The sequence below is a fragment of the Macrotis lagotis genome, chromosome 2, assembly GCF_037893015.1.
Source record: "Macrotis lagotis isolate mMagLag1 chromosome 2, bilby.v1.9.chrom.fasta, whole genome shotgun sequence".
Classification (NCBI taxonomy): domain Eukaryota; kingdom Metazoa; phylum Chordata; class Mammalia; order Peramelemorphia; family Peramelidae; genus Macrotis; species Macrotis lagotis.
This window is the reverse complement of record NC_133659.1, coordinates 32945247-32962766: the sequence shown is the minus strand read 5'-3', so window position 1 is coordinate 32962766 and position 17520 is coordinate 32945247. Positions and strand designations below refer to the sequence as shown.

The window sequence follows — 17520 nt, the reverse complement described above, 5'->3', positions numbered from 1 at the left end:
ACCTTCCACCCAGAGGCGCTCCAGGTCGGTCTCGAGCGCGGCCCCGCGCAGCCCCAGCGCCAGCGCCCCGAAGGCCAGCAGCCCCACGAACAGCACCTTGCCGCAGTGCCGCTGCAGGCCGCAGCCCAGGCCGAAGAGCAGGCCGCCCACGTGGGCGCGCAGCCAGAGCGGGGCCCGGCCCCGCGGGACACAGCCCGCGTCGGCCGCCGGCCCGGCCCCCCGCGCGCCCCCGGGGCTCACCTGGCCCCCCGGGGCCATGCCGGCGCGGGCCGCCCCGCCTCCGTGCCCGCGTCACCCGCGCGGCGGCCCGGGCTCGGCTCCCATGCTCCGCGCGCCGCCGGCCCCGGCCCCGGCCCCGGCCCGCACCCGGCTCCCCCGCTGGCTCTGGCCCGGCCGCCGCCGCCGCGGCCCCAGAAAAGGGAGGGCGGGGGGCGGGCCCGGGGCGGGCCCGAGCCGCCATTGGCTGCGGGGCCTCGCCCGCTGCTAGGCGACGGCGCCGCGGGGGGCGGGGCGGGGCCGGGACCACCCAGGCGGCCGAGGGGCCCGGGCCCCGCCCCCTCCGGGGGCTCCCAGACTCGGCCCGCGGGAACGCCGGGCCCGGCGGGCCGGAGGCGGTACCTGGGACAGCTCCCCCCGCGGCCCGGCCCCGATGGGCCCGCGGCTCCCCTCGCCGCCCCCCGCGGAGCGGCGCCCGCCCCGACCTTCCCTCCGGATCCCCCTGCGCCCCCCGTGATCCCCTCCAGCCCCGTCCCCCGGAGCACGCGGCCGGCCCACCCCGGGCTCCCCAGCCCCCCGGCCACAGCGCTTAGCTGCGGGGTCTCCGGCGTCTGGAAGGGGAGGCTCCCGAGGCAGCGAGCCCTTCCCGGGCAGCCCGAGAGGGTCGGGAGCCGCTGCGCCACGCCCCGGAGCCCCCCGGAGCCCCCCGCACGCCCGGGGCTTGGAATGCTGTCAAATGGATAAGGCCCCCCCCACGAAGGAGGCCGCGACCTCATCTCCCTAGCGCCCCCAGGATGAATCCCCGGCGGCATCTGAGGACCCTGGAGGTCCGGTTCCAGACTCGTGGCCTCTGCCTCCTAAGCAAACTTGGTGTCCCCCCCCCCCCCGCAACTTGCCACCGGACTTTGCCCAACGTCTCCCCCACGCGTGGGATTCCTTCCCTCCCCGCTTCAGTCTCTGGGAGTCTTTGGCCTCCTTCCCACGTGAAGCCTTTTTTTGTTTGTATTTGCAAGGCCGTGGGATTAAGTGGCTTACCCAAGGCGACACAGCTAGGTCATTATGAAGTGTCTGAGGCCGGACTTGAACGCAAACCCTCCTGACTCCAGGCCACTGCTCTATCCACTGCACCACCCAGCTGCCCCCACATGAATTCTCGAAGGACTCCCCAACTGCTACCTGTTCTTTCCCTCCTTTGAATTAGTCTATGTACACAGCAGCAACAATAGCATCTATGGAAAACGTTCCGACTTACAAAGTGATTTTGCAGCTATCCCGCTGATCCTCACAACCACCCTGGGAATCTCCATTTTACAGTTAAGAAAACTGAGGCAGAGGTCAAGTGGCTCGTTCAAGGTCACACAGCTAGCTAGGCCTGGCTCCGGCTCCAGAGCTCTACCCACTGTGCCACCGTAACTGCCCCTAACGAGTGAGCGGTTTTCTCTGTATTTTGGGCCCCCAGGTACAAGGTCAGTCCATCAAGGCGCAGCTTCGCTAGCCTAGGTTCCACGTGCATGGTTAGCTTAGCCAAGGGTTGGCGGCTTGGCTGGGCGCTTCTCCCCGCCCCTCACCTCCTCCCCGCCCCTCATCTCCTCACAGTCCGTCACCTCCTCCCCCGCCCCTCACCTCCTCACGGCCCCTCACCTCCTCACGGCCCCTCACCTCCTCACGGTCCCTCACCTCCTCACGGTCCCTCACCTCCTCACGGCCCCTCACCTCCTCACGGCCCCTCACCTCCTCACGGCCCCTCACCTCCTCACGGTCCCTCACCTCCTCACGGCCCCTCACCTCCTCACGGCCCCTCACCTTCTCACGGTCCCTCACCTCCTCACGGTCCCTCACCTCCTCACGGCCCCTCACCTCCTCCCCGCCCCTCATCTCACAGTCCCTCACCTCCTCCCCGCCCCTCACCTCCTCACAGTCCGTCACCTCCTCACGGTCCCTCACCTCCTCACGGTCCCTCACCTCCTCACGGCCCCTCACCTCCTCCCCGCCCCTCACCTCCTCAGTCCCTCACCTCCTCACGGCCCCTCACCTCCTCAGTCCCTCACCTCCTCACGGCCCCTCACCTCCTCACGGCCCCTCACCTCCTCACGGTCCCTCACCTCCTTACGGCCCCTCACCTCCTCCCCGCCCCTCACCTCCTCACAGTCCCTCACCTCACGGCCCCTCACCTCCTCCCCGGCTAATTTCTGAAGCCAGCCCTCCGCTGGAAGGATTTGCTCTGAGGCTGCTAATAAAGATCTAATGGCTGAATCCAATTGCTTGGCTCCAGGTTCATCCTCCCGGGATCTCTTAATGCAGCGGATCCCCGGTGCCCGCTGGTGCAGAATTCTGGGGGGATGTCCCAGCGCCTCAGCCAAATCTGTGCCCCTCGGAGCAGACCGACTCAGCCAGGCTTCCTCATCTGTCCAGTTCTAGCCCTCAGGACCTTCCTTACTTATGGTTCTAACTCTGCCGTAGAGTCCTGCTTGGGTGCTTTATTGTGCCATGGAGGGAACATAAGACATACCCTCACCCCCCCCATCCAGGGAAGGCTGATTGGTCTATGAGAAAGGTGCGTCGGGACTACTGTGTAGCGAGGCCGTGAGGCAGCACCTCTGCCCAAACAACCGGTTCAGTGGCACCATAGGAGCAGAGAAGTTGGGGGGTGGGTTTCAGCTTGGAAATGAACAAGCAACGTGGATGGTGCCATTCCCCTCCTGGGCGGGAATTTAGGATGGCATATGCCCTCCTGGAAAGGAAACTTTTAGGGTCGACCCCCCCCCCGGGGGGGCTGCTACCACCACTGGCCCCTAAGGCAGAAGGAGTCTCTGGGGTTGGAGGGGCTTCTCATAGATCTTGGCTTCTAACTTCATCCCAGCCCGGTCAGGCCCAGCCCCAAGCACTCCCATCAGAGTCCAAGAAAGCCCGCTGAGGAAGCTGGAGAAAAGTCCCCTACAAATAGCAGTCCCAAGCAGGACTTGGCTTTCTTTTTATGAACTTCCTGCTTGGTTCTTGTGTGGGCAGGCATCCTGGCTGGCCGACGGGGTGGGGGCCCCCGAGCAGGAACACTGGCCTCCCAGCCTCTCTTCCTTCCCTCCCTCTGTGGCCCCAGCCACTCCCACATCCCGGGGATGCTGCCGGCATGCTCTCCAGTCCACTGCCTGGGTGGTCTGGCTGCCTGGCGGAGCTGGGACATCTTCCTCAGACACAATTAACCATTTAGCTTGAGCACAAAGGCCTTGCTTAAGGCAGACACCACCAGCCACGTTGGGGAGGGGAGATGGGGGCAAATTACTCACTCTCCATTTGGAAAAAGGTCGCCCCTCCCCTCCCCTTCTCAGGAGCCTGCAGAGCCCAGCTGGTGGGCTCCCCTGCAGCCTGGCCTCCCCTCACCCCAGGAAGGGCTGTGAAAAACCTCAGTCATTCAGTCCTGGGCAAAGCCTTTGGCTCAGGCTGCTCATGGGCCCTGGGGGGCTGGGGATTGGGGGAGGGAGAGAGAGAATAGGGAAAGGCACCAGTCTTCCCCTTGTACCAGCAGCCTTAGGCACAGGGAAGACTATGCAGTTCTGTTCTAGCCAGTCTTCTCCAGATTGGTTAGCCCAGGATGCTATCTGCCAGCAGGTGATAGGTGTTGGTCAGACTGGGAAGAAGCAGGGCAAGCGGAGCCAGCATCTGTCCTGTTATCAAGCTAATAACGAGTCAGAGTTCTAGAGAAGTGGGAAGCAGCTGCGTCTGCAGCTGAGCCATTGCCCCATCTGGTACCCCCTCGGGTCCTCCTGCAGCTCCCAGGCCCTGGAGGACAGGCTTATTCTGGCAGGGCAAACTCTAATCCCTCCTCCAAGGTCCCCCAACCTCTCTCAAGAGCCTTAAGATCAGGGGTGGCTAGGTGGCACAGTGGATAAAGCACTGGCCCTGGAGTCAGGAGTACCTGGGTTCAAATCCGGTCTCAGACAATAATTACCTAGCTGTGTGGCCTTGGGCAAGCCACTTAACCCCATTTGCCTTGCAAAACCTAAAGAAAAAAAAAAAGACCAAGGGGCCTGCTGAGCCATATCAGTGTAGCCGGACCTAGGGCTAGGGAGACTGGCAGATCCAAGGACAACAGGATATGTCTCCTGGATTTTGGTCTGACCTCTTGAGTACAATATTTCTAAAACACACCATCTGTCCTCAATCTACTCCTTTTACTGACATCCAGGGTTCTGCCAGTTGAATCACCACCCTCTTCCTTGACCACCTGGGTCTTTTGAGAGTCAAATGAGATCATGTTTGGAGAAAACAACACAGAAAGGCCAAGGATTGTTTTTCTGTCTGGCTGGAACTGGCAAGTCATCTCTGAATATTCCCTCATGCTCATTTGAAAAATGCAGTCTTGCCCACTAGAGTGCTGCCACCTCTTCCATCTGCCCCTTCCTCCCTATTCTCATGCTCTCTTACCTGGTTTATTCCGAGAGGCTCTTAAAGGGTATGAGTTTGTCACTATTCTGCTCAGAGACCTTCAATGGCTCTCTAGTGCCCTCAAGCCTGGCCCTTTTACAATCCAGTTTCCATCTTTTTTCCATCTTGCTGCTTCTCCAGGACTTGCAGGATCTTAGCTCCCCAAATCATGACTTTTCTAGCTCCCTGACCTTGTTCATCCTTTCACCTGCCAAAATCCTCCGTGTCCTCTCAGGACCAGCTCAGGGACCTCTCCCTCCCCCATCTACTACACACTGCTCACCTTTTGTTACTTATAATGGAGTTCATAGCCCCAGAGCATATCATAGGTGATCAATAAATGCTGACCCATGGAGGACAGACCTGACCCTGCTGAGTGGGGTGGCATTGCCAGCATCCTCTTCATATCTCTCAGGAGTGGCTACCTTAGGATAGAGAGCCCAATGTTGTGAAAGACCACATCAGCAATGCCCTTGGAGGGGAAGAGCTTCTCCAGTTTGATGCAAACTGTCCAGGAAGTCTTTGTCCTCTTTAAACATTGCAGGGTTCAGGCAAGTACCTGAGGTCAGTGACAGTGGTCCAAGGGACAGAAGAGAGTGACCTTTCTGGAGGCCTCATTGTGGAATCAAGATTTTGTCTTCACATATGGCCATTCCAAGAACCCAAATAAGACCATGCGACCATGGTGTCCATCCTGAGAAGCATTTTCTCCCAGGAGTCATTTCCCAGTAGAGGCCCTCTTGGTCATTCCTAGAAGCCCCTTCTCTTTTGGGACAAATATGGCTGGAGGTTCTTGGACAGCCAGCCTCCACTGGTCTTTGTTCCAGGGTCTGTCCTCTGGGGCTAAGTAGGATCAAGGGGATCCTTCTGAGTGACAACCTTCCAGTTTCTGGAAGATGGTCATCATTGTCCCCTAATAGCTCTGATCTCCTTTAAACAACCCTCAGTTCCTTCCACGGATCCCAGAACAGCATAATCCTGAAACCCTGTTCCACCTGGTCACCCTCTTCTAGACGGTCTAAAGTTTATCAATGCTATTCCTAAAATATGATTCCCAGAACCGAATTCAGAAATGTAAAAAATAATCTGACTAGTGTGGCACACCATCCTAGGACAGGCCACTTTCTCCCTGGGCCTCAGTTTCTGTATCTATAAAATGAGCAACTGCGAATAAAAATCCTCTGAGGTCCCTTCAACTCTTGGATCTCTCCCTGGGGGTAGGGGCAGGGCTTCCTCCACCACTTCTTCCTAGATCCTAGATGCTCTCCAATTTAGCTATGGAAAATACCCCCTCTCCCCACCTTCAATTGGCTGGGTAGGGTCATTCCTGGGAGCTGAGAGAACAGAAGGAAACAGGGGATGCTTCTGCACTCCTGCCTCCCACCCTCTTTCCCCCAACCCCACCCTGCAGATGGGGAGGCAGCTCCTCCTTCCCCCAACTCCTCTAGGGCAGGAACCACCAGCATCAAGATCAAGCCAGATTTGTAAGAGTTAACTCCCCAGGCCTTGGGATTTTTGCAATAATGTACAAACTATTATTTCAAATTATTTTTCTTAATTACTGCCACCCACTGGGAGGACCTTCACTTTGATAATTCTGAGCTATGAAATCTCACCCCAGGACCTACTTTTATCTCCCACCAAACACCTGCAGGTCATAAAAGCAGAGAAGAAACCTCCTCACACTCCCACCTTGTGCAGGGAGAAGAGGGGGAGAAGAGAAAGGAGGGTACAGTTCCCTGCTCACCTACCTTCTGTGAGATATAAGGAATGGGCTAGTGAAGAAGAGAACAGTTTAGGGCACTAGCTAACCCCTGAGGTCTTTCTAACTTAGCTTCATCAGCAGCAAGTGCTGGGAGAGCCTGACCCAGGATGTCAACCAGGTTAGCCAGTCACTGTTAATCTACAGCTTCCAGGGGTGACTGGGCTCAAAAAGGTGCCAGTGAGAGCAGTCCAATCGGTTTCTACTTGGGGGGTTAGACTCGGGGCAGAAGAGACTTCCCTTTGCTGGGGAAGGAGGAGAGATAAGAACTAATCCCTGGGAGGGCTGTATCCTGGGCTCCCTAGCTAGGCAGGATGTGCCCTCTAGCCATCTCACTCTGGATGACCCTGAAGCTGGCGGGGAGGGGGGAGTGGTAAGACCGAGCAGGGCCCCAGACGGGAGAACCTCTGTTTAGATCAGCACAGATGGTATGTGTCACTGTTCAACAGCAGACTGTGTGGTCCTTCTGGTCGAGGGTCATGTGTCTGAGGAGTCCAGGGAGCCCACTGGAGTCAAGTCTTTATTGGAAGATCAATACAAACAGAGCCAGGCAGGGAAGTCATTGCGATCGGCAGAGTCTGGGGGGCTCTGCCTGATCCTGGGAGACTTCAGAGGAGAGATGGAGCCACAAGCAACCTCAGATCTCCATGAGCTGGTCATTCCCCACAATCACTTCATTCACTCTCTTGGCTAGAAAAGGAAGGGAAAAGGCTGGTTAAGAGTGAAACCTATTCTTTTGTGGCCTGACTGGGGTTCTTCAACAGCTGTAGGAGGGGTTCAAGAAGCATCCTTTTCCCTTCCATCTCTGGCTTGGGAAATATCATCTCTACCCTCCTTCTTCTCCAGAGAACTTTACACTGTCCTTCCCAGGGACATCGCTATGATCCTGTTCTGGCCAGGGACCATTCAGGTTAAGGAGAAGCCTCTGACCTTTTCTTTTCTCTCCCATTCCCTGCCCCCCCCCCCAAAATCACTGAACCTTTGGGAATGAGTAAGAGTCCTGAAATTTGGAATAGGGAGGGGGTAGGGAGCTGGGTTGGGGAGAGATCTCAAAGACTCCCTCAAACACAGCTCAGCCAGCCTTGAAGGGATGAGTGTCCTAACACTGGTGCTTTGGGGGAAGAGATCTGAGAGATTCAGACTGGTCCTGCTCAAGCTTGACCCCTTAAGAGTAGAGATCCCCTTAAGAGTCAAGACTGCCCCACCAGGCAATGGACCACTTTCATGGGGAGTCTGAAGAAGGGTAACAAAGCAAAGAGAAGAGAGAGAGAGGAGGATGGGGAGATGGAAGGACAGCACCATCCATATCTTAGGAACAGAAACCAGTGACTCTGGGGCTTGGAGATGGTACTGGCAAAGGTGGCTGGGTGGGTCTGGCTAGACAGAGAAGCCCAGCAAGGGCCCTGGAGGGTGAAAGCATCCAGAGAGAAGAATAAGGAGATAAAGAAAGAGGAATCCAACTGAAGACCATTGGCCTCTCAGGCTGGAGCAAGGGGAGAGAGCCTAGAGCCCAGATGCACAGAGAGAGGGCCTCCAACCTCCTCTCTGAGCACTCAGGCAGCTGCCAATGACTCTTGGCCCTGACTTGCAGCACCTCCAGCTGTTCCAGGTGCAGCCTGCCAGGTGGGTGAGCTGCTGGCTCCTCCCCCCTCTCCAGGCATCTCCAAAAGATCCCAAAGGGGCTGCCTTATTAGTGGGGCACAGGAGAGGGAAAGCTGCCTCTGTCTCCTCTGGTCAGATCAGCAATGCTCATCCTCATTCACTTGCTGGGGTCACAGCGATGATGAAAGCTGACCTCTCCACTTCCTCCTCTTGAACAACAATGTGGACATCCCCCAAGGAATGTTCCTAGTTGCTGGGTCTCCAGGCCCCACTTGAACCCACCTTCATGCAGAGGATGAGGACCTGTCCTCCAGCTGGGTGTTCTACCAGTCTCCCTTCTACCTGCCCAGCAGGGGCCCATCCTTACTGGTCCCCAGTGAGTCCTGCCCCTCCCAGTGGCTTCCAACTGGCCTCCAAACACTAGTCATTCCACTTTTGCCCAAGCTCTCCCTTTTGCCCTCTCAGGGGTGAATTTCTTTGTGTTTTTTTTTTGTTTGTTTTTTAAATTTTTCAAGGCAATGGGGTTAAGTGGCTTGCCCAAGGCCACATGGTTAGGTAATTATTAAGTGTCTGAGGCCAGATTTGAACTCAGGTCCTCCTGACTCCAAGGCCAGAGCTCTATCCACTGTGCCACCTAGCCGCCCCAGGGGTGAATTTCTTGCCTCTTCTGGATGATTTTGGAAAGGCCACAGTACTGGCCCTGGTCAACTGCTCAGCATTAGCAACCTATGGTGTTTCATTTGTCAGTGAAAATAAGAAAAAGGGTGTGCTGCCTCACATTTTGAGGTCTTTCCATCTGACTTGAAGCTAAAACTTTTCATGAATGTGGTCACCTCCCATAATCAGTGGGAGTGGGAGCTGCCTGTCCATCTGTCCATCTGTCCATCCCTCCCTGGTCCCCAGGGGCTTTGAACAGGGCTTTCTCTGTGCTCCCTCCAGTCTAGCCTTCACATGCTGTCAGAATTATCTGGCCATACTTTTCCTTTGTTCCAAGTCCTTTGGTGGCAACAAAGCCCGACCCACCATGACCTATCTGCAGCCTTATCTCTCATCACTTTTCTCCCTTTTGCCCCCACAATGAGCTTGGAGACAGTACTCCCACAAGCCTGCTTGGCTCTCCTATATCTCTGCTCCTTCCTTGTTGCCAGCAGAATTCCTACCCAGTTTTTACAGACCAGTCGCAAAATGACAACACAGGTACCCAACCAAGAACACAGCAAAGTCCTTACTGGAGTGGATAATGAATCATGTCAACTAGCTGCATCAAATTTTTCATTGCACATTTTCATTAGGTTGGAAACAATGACTATATCTCACATTTACTTATGATTCAAATAGCAAGAAAGCTGACACAGGATTCATTATTGGAATTCACTGGACTTGGCTCTCAGTCCCCACTCTTATGGCTAATGACTTTCATTGACAATCAAATGGGAGGTAGCCTGTGCTCCTGATTGCTGACTCCTCAGGAGGAAAACTTTCTATACCTCAGCCTCAAGTTGCTTGGCCTGGATGCCCCCCACCCCACCCCATCCTCTGTGCTCCTGGGGCCCAACAGAACAAGCCAAAGCTCTCTTCTATATACCAGTCACTGTCACTCCTGCAGCTTCCCCTCCCCAGGCTGGATATATCTCATGCCTTCATTCTTCTCCTGGTATGGTCCCAAGACCCTTCCTCACCCAGCCATCTTTCAGCAAAATGGGGCCACTCCCTATTAGTTGTGAGTGATGCATCCCTCCCTTCCCTACACTCTCCTGGTCTGCAACTCTGGCCTCAACACTGGCAGACCCTTAGGCCTGGAACGCCTCTTTCCTCATCTTCTCTTGGGATTCCTGGGATTTCTTCCAGATTCAGCTTAAATACCATTGGCTTTTACACCAAGTCACTCTTGACACTATCCCTCCAAAGCCACAGCTTTCTTTCTTTCATGTTACTTCTTCTGCTCATACTTTTCTGTGTCTCTGTTATCTCCTGTTAGAATATAAGCCCCCTGAAGGCAGGGGCAGTTACATTTTTAAGTGTACCTACTACTTCTGTGAATACTATAGGAACTTAATAAGTGCTCGGGACCGACTGATTTCCTGAGTGAAAGAAGACAGACCACATTTCTCTAAACTGTGACCTGAAGGTGTCAGAGAGATTCAAGATCCTAAAGAGGATTTCAAGGTTCAAATGCAAGCAAGTGAAATGTGAGGGATAGAAATGCTGACTAAGGTGGTGGCAGAGACTGGATGCTCAAGTCAGTCCCTGTGGGCAGGCGAGGCTGCATCTAGCACCAGGGAGAGTCACAGGAGTGCTCCCCTCATCTCACCCTCCTAGCTTCCTCTGAGCACTGCTTTTGACGAGGAGCCCTCCCAGAGTCTCCAGATGCCAGTTTTTCCATCCCTCCTGACCCGGCCTAAGTGCTGGGGAGACAGAGGGAGGCAGCCAAGTCTCTGTCCCAAGGAGCTCCCAATTGAATGGGAGGGGGGGGCTAAGGACCTGGGAAAGGCTTCCTTAAAAAAGTGGAACCTGAAGGGAGCCATGAGCAGAGATGAGAAGGAAGGGCGCGCCAGGCCTGGGCCAGTCAGCCAAACTGTCTGGAGTCCTGGAATTGTGTACAAGAGCAGGAAGGAAGCCAGGGGGTATCCTGGGTCATGAGGAGCTGGAGTGTGTGTGCACATGTGTGTATGTGCAAGAGTATGTGTGTGAGAGTGTGAGTGTATGTGTGTGTGTATGTGTCAAAGTGAGTGTGTGTGAGTGGGCAAGTATGCATGCACGAAAGTATGAGTGAGAGTATGTATATGTATGAGAGAGTGTGTGAGTATGAGAGAGACTGAGTGTGTATGTGTGTGAGAGAGTGAGTGTGTGTGTGTGAGAGATACTGAGTGTGGGTATGTGTGTGAGAGAAAGGGAGCATGTGTCTGTGAGAGTGAGCATGTGTGTGTGTATGTGAGAGAATGTGAGAGTGTGTGAGAGACAGAGTGTGTGTGTGGGAAAGTAAGCATGTGTGTATGTGTGTGTGTGTGAAGTATGGAGACTGGAAAGGGGTGGGACATGGTCAGAAGAGCCTGTACGACAAATAGGATGTGGCACTTGATGCTGGAGGCCATGGGCAGCCACTGGAGTTCCGTGGGTGGGGGGTAAAGTGCAGATGACAGAGCTCCATTTCAGAATTCATTTTTGTGGCTGAAAGGAGAATGGACTGGAGCAGGAAGAGGCTCAAGGCAGGCAGAGGTGCTGGCAGTGGCTGCGAAGGCCTGGGTGAAGAAGGCCTGCACCAGGGTGGGGGGGTGTCAGAGAGAAGGGGCTGTATTCGAGAGATGCAGCAAAGGAAAAAATCAACATGACAGCTTGGGGGGGGGGTGTCCAAGATGACTCGTGGGACAGAGAGAAGGGTGGTGGGAGGGGGACTTAGGGAGAGAGCTAATGAATTCTGCTTTGGCCAACTCTCTAGGACGTCCAGTTCTAGAGGTCTGAGAAGCAGCAGTCAGCAGAAGGGTCAGCCCCAGGCTGGATGAGGGCAAGCTCGGCCCGCTTGCTTCCCTCTCTGGCTTGGGTAGGCGGGCAGACAGCTGCTGGGCAGGAGGCTGAGAAAAGGAGGGTGGCCCAGGCCTCAGGCGCTGGCCCACCGGGAGCGGGGCCCTGAGAGGCAGTCCTGTGTGCTGTTTACTCACCCCATTACATCCCCTAATTTAGAGCCCTTTCTACCAAATGGGAAACAGTCCTTGGCTGCCCTGGAGCTGCTGCTCTGCTAGACCCGGAGGAAGCTGCTGCCTCTGGGAAGGCGGGGGTGTGGGTCGCTGATTTTCAAAGCCTGGAACATTTCAATACAAATACAAGGGGCAAAGGAGACCCCCAAACTCAATGCCTGGAGACAAACCTCGCTGGGAGGGGAGAGACAAGGCTGTGAGGAGGCTTCGACCCTTTATTTCTGGAAGCATCGGACGCCCCCCTTTCTAGAGGTACAGGAACCTCAGCTGGAGCTCTATTTAAAAAAAAAAACTACTGATGCTGGTTTCAAGAGAGCCCACAACCCTCCTTTCCTCCTTCTCCTTGGAGGCTCCAGGCTGAGGACAGATGGCCTCAGGGTCCCCTCATCTCTGGGAACCTTCCTTCTGGACCCCAGTCTAAAGTGGAAGGGGCACTGAGGTTATCTAGTCCTCCCTTCCTCTGCTCAGGAAGGATGACAAAGATGTGGCTGTATGGGATTCCTGGGTGGATACGGGTGGACCAGACCCCTCTGAGGGAGCTCCAGAGGAATGCACCAGCATTACTGGGATTCTTTTTCTCTGCTGGGGGGCAAGAGGTGAGTTGAGTTAGGGGTTGGGCACCTCACTACCTCCCCTCTACCATACAGCTCTGACCCTGCTGCAGCTGGAAGTTTCAAGGACCAAAAATCGCATTCCTGGAGGCAGATCTGCTGTCAACAGACAGACCCTGCCTTCTTCCCTGCCTCCATTCTCCCCTCCCTTTGACGCTGCCACTGCACTGACCTCTATGGTTTGGTACTTCTACCATGCCCGCATGCTCAGCCCCAGCTGGGACTGAAGCAGGCAACCAGCCAGGTAAGATCCAACAAGCCATCCCCAACACTCCATGGTCCTGGCCCTTGGCCCCAGGCCTTACCTTTGGCTTCTATCCGCTGACCACTCCCAACAAGGCAATCCTTGAGGTCTGCACCTTTCTCAATGACAGCATTGTTACAGATGACACTGCTCTGGATGCTGCACCTGTAACACAGAGGCCTGGTCACCTGGGAGAAGCCTAAGGCACCAGCAGGCCTAGACCAGGTCCAGGATTGACGCTCCCTCCTCCCTGCAGGGAGAAGCCCTGTATCCACGTGCAAGCGGGTGTCCATATGAATATGCCCACGCACACACCTGGAAGCCGGGCCCAATTAGCAAAGGGCTCAATCCAAATAACCAGCATAAAGAATGGGCAAACCCTGAGATGGGAGGGGGTCCAACGTAGACAGGACTGGGAGGAACCGTCAGGCTGAGGGAATGGGATGGCTCAACTTCTGCCCATCAAATACTTCTTTTTTTTTTTTTGGTTTATTTATTTTTAAATGATTACAATAATCTTGTTATGAGAGTAAACATAACCGCCCCCCCAAAAAATACAGAGAAACCTCAAGAATAGTGAGAAAGAAAAGTGTACTTCAGTCTGTATTCAGATTCCAACGTCTCTGTCTCTGGAATGAGTTGCTGTCTTCATCATGGGTCCACCAGGGAAGTTGCTTCATTATTTTTCCTGCAGTCGCTATTACTAGCTGAGATACTTGATATCTAACCAAACCGGATCCCCAAAGTCAATCCATGACCACCATCTGGCCCTGTCTATTTGTAGCAATAGGGAACCATGTCACATGTGGCCAAATCCTCCCCTCATGTGGGCCAGTCAGTGGGGGCTCCCACTGTCCCACGGCCACTTCAGGAGAAGCTACTGCTGCTAGAGGAAAGCAGCTTTCAGGAGAAGTGACCTTTATCATGGGGAAGTCTATGTCCCTTCCTGAAGCTTCACTTCAATACTCTCTACCCCAAGGCTCATCCAGCACAGAGGGGGCAAAGGCCAACACTGAGCCTGAGCTCCTCAGACCAGGAAAATGCTAAACGAGCGCAATCTTCAGACAAGCCAGACTGAGACTCCTTCCATCCTGAGCTGGGTGAGCCTGAGAAGGGAGGTGCACATGGGAATACCCACTGGACCTGACCTGGAGTGCCTGCAGAGCCCGCCAAGCCCTTGCTGGGTAGGGACCAGTTCAGTCCTGGAGGTGCCGGCTGGCCTGGCTGGGCAGGACAGAAGCCCTCCTGAGGGATGTCCAAGTTGGGGGAGGAGGTAGTGGCGAGCTTTAGGTTCCAGTCCAGATCGGACTCAGGACGATTGGCACTCATCTTGTCTCTGCTACTGCGCAAGGCACTTTTCTATCTGTAAAATGGGGCTATAACAAGATCTGCCTCAGGTGATGCAAAACAAGTGAGATCAGGCATGTAAGTCCTTTGTAGATCTTAAGGAGCTAAATCACTATGAGTTCTTAGGATTCAGACAGATTGGGTTTAATTCCCAGTGGAATCTCTGTGATATGGGGCAAGTCACTTCACCCCTCTCCAGGCTTATGTTCCCTCCTCTCTAGAATGAAGTTTGGGAATTCCTTGGTGATAGCATAAAGGAGGAAAGCCCAGGATGGGGTCTGTACCAGGAGTGCAGATATAAGACAGAGGTGGGGGAAATTCAGGGAAGGAGGGAGGAAACTGGCAAAGAGGCCTCCTGGCCAAGGGGGGCTGGGGAAGCTTTACAAGGACTTAAGGTGCAGACCACCGAAGGAGACCCCCCGGAAACAGCCCCACTCCCAGGAAGGCCTAGCCACTCCTCCCCCCCTCACCATTGTAAACAACAAACCTCAAAAGAAACCCAGAGACAAATGTACACAGTCTGTAACATTCCAGGCCCTTCTTTATCACTGTTTTGTTTTTCTAAAAGGTCAGAGATTGCATGAAAGGGGGAAAGAGCCCCAACCCAGTCTTGTTCTTGGGTGGGCCTGGTCTGTCCTGGGGGGAGGTCCATCCAAGAAGGCTCCATCCCAGGACATACAAGCTGAGGCTTGGAGGGGAACAGGAGCCCTGGCGTCCTAAACCCTATCTTGACTCCTCCCTGTGGCAGAGCAGCAGAGCTAAAAAGCAAAGGGCATGGAAAGACTGAGGAAGGATGCAGTCCAGGGCCTGGGAAAATTCCCAAATGAGACAGAAAGAGTCTAGGAAGCAGAATGATGTGCGGCTCTACTGCACCTTTCTCCCAAGGCCTGGCTCACGCTGACTCAAGGGCCTGTAACTGGCCTGGCCCTTGGCAGGGCAGGACCACCCTGGAAAGTAGAGGCTGGAAATTCTGGGTAAGCTATGTTTGCAGAGCAGAGATGGGGAGAGGAGACTGTGGCGCCCACATGTGCAGAGCCAGCAGGAATTCCAAACCCAAACCCTAATTACATCCTCCCCATGATGGCTTGAGGCTCTACAAGGAAAACGAGGAGCATTTCTGGAAGGAGGGGCTCACGTTTGTGGCCGTTCAGACCCAAGAAGGATAAGCATGGGGAGGCCTTGGGGTCCCAGACTGGCTACTGGGCAGGCCGGATTGAATGGAGGCCCCGAGGCTGGGGATTCTGCATGTTTCATCCAGTTAAGCAATTACCTCCCGTTCACCCCACTTTTGGAGCACAGGAATGAGTGAGTCACCTAATGGGACATGAGGCAGATCCAAGACCCACAGTTTGCCAGTGGGAAGAATGTAGGCTGGTTGAGGTTGGAAGCCGGGCTGCATATCCATGAGCCCCCTGCCCCAGCTCATGCTGTGTATGGGGGGAGGGCCAACAGAAACTACTGTAGGACTCTGCAGCCTCTCTCTGCTGCCAGTCTCAACTCTTTTCTTGTCTTCCCTCCCCACAGCTTTTTCCCCACCAAGGCTATGGGGTTAAGTGACTTGCCCAAAGTCACACACCTAGATAATTATTTAGTGTCTAAGGCCAGATTTGAACTCAGGTCCTCCTGACTTCAAGGCCGGGGAGCTCTATTCACTATGCCACCTAGCTGCCCCGCCTCACAGCTTTTTAAACTCCTACCATGTGCTAGCTACTGTGCTAAAGGCTGCCTCTATGACAGCTCTTGGACCTGCCCTCTTGTCTCCCTTACATAACTGTCCATTAGCATCAGGATTGCGACAGCTTCATCCTCAGTCTCCCTGCTTCAAACCTGGCCCCTCTCAAACTCCAGACCACACAGCTGCCAAAGTGAAAGTCCCATAGATTTAGTGTAAACCTGGTTAATGCTATCTTTTTGTGGTTTCCTTTTAAAGTATCACCTCCATTTTTGTGATGTCCCTCCTCTTGCTCAAGCTCACTGGCCCTTGAAACACAGGATAACAAAGGGGGGAAGGCCAGTCTTGCCTTAGACATTGAAGAATGGTCCCTAGATGGAGAGAAGGCTGTTTTCCTCTCTCAGGCCTTCTTCAAGTGGAAGAACGTGGCTTAGTGGTTGTTTCCTCTATGGAGATGATGCTAGTGGTCACTGCCCAACTCTACACACTTCAGTTCTTAGGACTTTCCATGTGTCTAGGAATTTTTCATTTCACATTTATAATTTCTAACAGCTTAGTAGGAAATTCCATTCCACTCATGAACCACAACAATTGATGGATAATAACTTTGTTTTCAGTTCTTTGCTGCCACAAAAAGCATTGCTTTAAATATTTGGTTGTCTGTGGTCTTTGGATGGGATTTAAACTGTGTGGTGAAAATCAAAGGGTTTGAACATTTTAGTCACTGTTTAAAGATGATTTCAAGTTGTTTTGCAGAACAGTCAGGCCAATTCACAGTTCTACCAACAGTGTATCTGTGTGTACTTCTTTCTACAACCTCTCCAACACCCACAGTTTCCTTTTTTTTGTTGTTAATTTGTTGGGTATGAGGTGAAATTTTAGAGTTTATCTGATTTATATTTTTCTTATTGTTTCCTTTCATATGGTTAATAATTTGAAACTCCTAATTTGGATTACTTGTCCTTTGGAGAGATACACAGTCTCAGGATATTTGGGTTAGCTTCTTAGACATGCTGGCTATCAGATCCCTATCTGAGACATCTGTTGAAAAGATTTTTTCCCCCCAATTAACAGCTTTCCTTCTTATCCTTACTACATTGATTTTGATTTTGTTGGTACAAAAGTTTTTCACCAATTGACATTCCATAAACATAGTTCTATGTCACTATATTATTCCAGAAACTTCCCTGTTGAGGCTCCCTATTGCCTCAAGGCCCAAATTACACACTCCTCTTTTTGGCACTTACCAATCTTTATTATTTAGCTCAGATTGATTCCTCATTCCCCACCCTCAATATTCCCATCAAAATGGGCCCCTCCACCTCTTTTCATTAGTACAAATCCTATCTCAATCATCTATTTTATGTTGACTTATCTGAATCCATGCTGTTTCCCTCAAAAGAATAAACTTTCTTTGGACACCCAAAGTAGACTGAACAAGTGGATTTATTCCTCTGTTTAAAAACCTTGAGTAGCCATCATTGCCCAGAATAAAGTCAACTTCAGAGCAGTAACAAGAACCTCTCACCCAGATGATTGTAATAACCTTCTCAGTGAAGTCTGTCACACAAGTATCTTCCCAACTCAGTAACAAAAGTAATCACCAACATAGTGCAAGGGAAGGGTCCTTGGATCTGAGTTCAAACCCTGGCTCTTCCACTCACTATTTGTGGTACTTTGGGCAAGTCCCTCTAAAATGATAAAGTTAGGTTTGATGAACTTTATAACCCATTCTTCCCAATTTGCTGTCCAGTCTTGTTATTTCTACCTTCAAACCATCTCTTCTACTTTTCACTTACAAAGTGACCATTACCTCTCGTGTGGACAATAGCAAGCCTGGCTTATAATAGCACTCTGGTTGGTCTCCCCCTAAAGTGTGGCTCTGACCGTGTCTTTCTCCTATTCAATAAACATCAGAGGCTCCCTATTAGTCCACTGTTCTGCATTTAAAGCCC

At 53.3% G+C, this 17520-nt stretch overlaps 1 protein-coding gene across 2 annotated transcripts in view; it reads right to left on the bottom strand.

Annotated features, from left to right (window-relative positions):
* Positions 1-6170: 6170 nt before the first annotated feature.
* EIF2B3 (eukaryotic translation initiation factor 2B subunit gamma) overlaps positions 6171-17520 on the bottom strand; it is an 86848-nt gene continuing 75498 nt past the window's right edge. The window contains exons 11-12 of one of the 2 annotated variants that reach the window (XM_074221580.1): positions 12608-12711; positions 6171-7087 (exon numbers count right to left, since the gene is read on the bottom strand). In XM_074221580.1, the coding sequence (XP_074077681.1) occupies positions 7035-7087; positions 12608-12711 (157 nt within the window). In that variant the 3' untranslated portion in view covers positions 6171-7034. The remainder of the gene's footprint in view (positions 7088-12607; positions 12712-17520) is intronic. The other variant, XM_074221579.1, reaches the window with a different exon arrangement.